The following is a 2,668-nucleotide window of genomic DNA, read 5'->3' as shown; positions in this document are numbered from 1 at the left end:
AGGCAGGTCACTGGGTGTCCCAGACTGGACCACCCACCAACCACTCATCATCTGGCACCCAAATCTGCCTGCCCAGGAGACTGTCTCGTGGCTTTTGCCATAGTGGATTTAGCCTAATCCCAACGCCCCTCTCCAGGCCATGAAGTCAGGGGACCCCTCCCACGCCCACACTGCCCTCAGGATGGAGGCCCCACCCGCCCCTCAGCCCAGGGTCCTCCCTGTGAGCTCTGCCACCCCAGCAAGCCTCAGCCGGCACCCCCTCCAGCGTGACCCGTGTCCAGGCCTTGGCACTCCCTTGCAGGGTGGGAGATCTCGCTGTGGCTGCAGAGGGTGGGTGACCTCCAGCCTCACCCCACCTCTGAGGGGCCTGGGCCACGTGGGGTGGGACGGTCAGTGCCCCTCACCCACGGGGGCCGGGAGGCAGGAGCCCCATGGTGCCAGTGTGGTCACGGCCCACGTTGTCACAAACGCGGCCAAAAAACTGTTCCTTTTGATTCCTCCTCCCAGCGGCCTCTGGCCCACAGAGCGCCCTGCACGTCAGACGGCCGGCGCCCTGCGCCCCACACGCCAGAGTGCCTTCCCGTGCTCACCTCACAGCCCAGAGGCCCGAGCAGCGGAAGTGTCCCGGGGCCTGTGGCCGAGGTGGCCTGGCGTGGGGGCAGCCCTACCTGAGGACAGCTCCACGTCCAGCGTGTACTGCCGGGAGCCAAGCCCGTGGCGCCGCACGAACCCGTCTGGGTCGCTGTCCTCGCCCTCCGAGGGCGGCCCTCCCGCGTCCACGGCTCCCGGGCGGTGTGCGCAGGCGGCCAGGCTTTTGCTGCAGCAGGGCTGCTCCTCGTCCCTGTCGCCCTTCTCGGGCACGGGGCACCAGGCGGCCCCGGGGGCCAGGTCGAGGTCGAAGGGCAGCAGCAGTCGGAAGCAACTCTCCAGCTCCGTGAGGCAGCCCCGGATCTCCGTGGACATCTCTGTGAGGACAGACTTGGCTTGCTGGGCCCCGTGGGAGTGGTGTCCAGGAGAAGACACAGGACGCCCCGCCCCCTCCTCCACAGGCAGGCGGGCGCTCTGCTCCGGACACTACGCTGGGACGTTCTGGGCGACACCCTCAACCGTGCCCAGTGAGAGCCTCCCTGGACGGCACTCCTGCCGCTCCCTGCTGAGCTCAGCTCCGCCCCAGCAGCCCATTCTGGCCGTGGCTGCCCGCGGGATCTCCCAGCCCTGTGGCCTTCCTGAGGCCAGGCTTCTGGAAGGGCCTTCGACCAGCCGCCCTTCAAGCTGCTCCCACTCTGGGTGCCCCCCACAGGGAGGGCTGGCACAGGCATCTGGGGAGCAGACTGGCAAGACTGCCGTTGGCGGATGTTGGGGTCAGATGGACGGTGACGCTCAGGCCACCGTGGGACGTGTGTCTGCCATGTGGCCGCCGGGGCCGCAGGAGAGGGTGGGTGGCTTGCAGGGGGCCTCTGCTGCTCTCAACTTGAACCAGCTCTGTCCACCTTGTCTACCCACCTGCCCCAAAACCCCCAGCAAGCCTCAGCCAGCACCTCCTCCAGCGCTACCCCTAGGCCCACGGTCCGGGCAGCTCTTTGCAGGGTGCCAGGTCCCTGGGGATCTAGGTCTTCCTGTGGCTACAAGGCTGGATGACCCAGCCTCCTCCTCACCCCCCACCCCCACCAAACTCCCAGAGCAGGCCCTGCAACGGGGGTGCACTGCTGGGCAGGACCTGAGCTCTGCCTGGGAAGGAGCAGCAGGCTGGGTGGGGGTGGTATCCCCATTCCCCACAGCTCACCTTCCATCTCCCTCGCTGCCCACTCGGACCTTTCCTTGTAGATTCTGTCCAAGCGCTTCTGTCTCTCTTCTGCTCGCTTTCTTTCTGCCAGAGTGCGAGCGTCCACGTCTTGGAAGTCTACCTGAGAAGTTTAGGTAAAGGTCAGGCCCAGCTACGAAGAATCCAACGAAAACCTGAGCTGCAACTAGGCCTAACAGCAGACGCAGCAGCACAGCTATGCTCAGGAGCCTAACGGCAGACATGCAGCACAGCTGTGCTCAGGAGCTACAGGCCAAAGCGCCGTGGCTTCAGGCTCATGCGTGCTGCTTTAACACACGAGACAGCACACTCAACGGTAACACTAAACCCCCAGATAAACACAGCCATCGGCGTCTCCTAGTAAAGTCAGGTAAAAAGACTTCTAGTCACACACGTACTCCAGTGGCAAGGGAGGCTGCTGGGCAGACCCAGGGGCCTGAGAACAACGCTCGAGGGGACCCCAGGGGGCAGTGGGAAGGGCAGCAGCCACAGGCCTGGAGTGGGGGGGGGGCAGTACCGGTCCTAGCAGGTGTCGCCCACCCAGACTGGCTGGGCCCAGGCGCAGAGCCCGGCAGGGAAAAGGGCAGTGCTGAGCAGGTGACTCTCACGCTCCTTTTCATCTTGTGGAAACCAGGGCTAAAAGCTCAGCCCCACCTACACGCGGGGATGAGCTGAGGCTCTTCCCTCACAGCTGCTCCTCCAGCTCCAAACCACCCCCTGCCCAGACTGCACAGGCAGGCAGTGCAGTGCAGGGCCTGCCCACCTGTTTGCTGTGCTTTAGGAAGTGGAAGCCAAGGGCCAGCTTCTTATAGGCTGCGCCGTACTTCTCATTCCAACCACGGATGGCCTGGGTGGCCGGCTGGCTCC

At 65.1% G+C, this 2,668-nt stretch overlaps 1 protein-coding gene across 2 annotated transcripts in view; it reads right to left on the bottom strand.

The window, feature by feature from the left end:
* Nucleotides 1-6: 6 nt before the first annotated feature.
* The window catches only part of UVSSA (UV-stimulated scaffold protein A), a 4,818-nt gene continuing 2,156 nt past the window's right edge, over nt 7-2,668 (bottom strand). For both annotated transcript variants that reach the window (XM_010849007.1, XM_010849014.1), the window contains 3 exons: nt 2,565-2,648; nt 1,784-1,904; nt 7-965 (listed from right to left, as the gene is read on the bottom strand). In XM_010849007.1, the coding sequence (XP_010847309.1) occupies nt 592-965; nt 1,784-1,904; nt 2,565-2,648 (579 nt within the window). In that variant the 3' untranslated portion in view covers nt 7-591. The remainder of the gene's footprint in view (nt 966-1,783; nt 1,905-2,564; nt 2,649-2,668) is intronic.

This window comes from Bison bison, unplaced genomic scaffold (genome assembly GCF_000754665.1).
Source record: "Bison bison bison isolate TAMUID 2011002044 unplaced genomic scaffold, Bison_UMD1.0 scf7180017850700, whole genome shotgun sequence".
Classification (NCBI taxonomy): Eukaryota; Metazoa; Chordata; class Mammalia; order Artiodactyla; family Bovidae; genus Bison; species Bison bison.
Note: the sequence above shows the minus strand (reverse complement) of the source record. Positions and strands in the feature narration are given on the sequence as shown.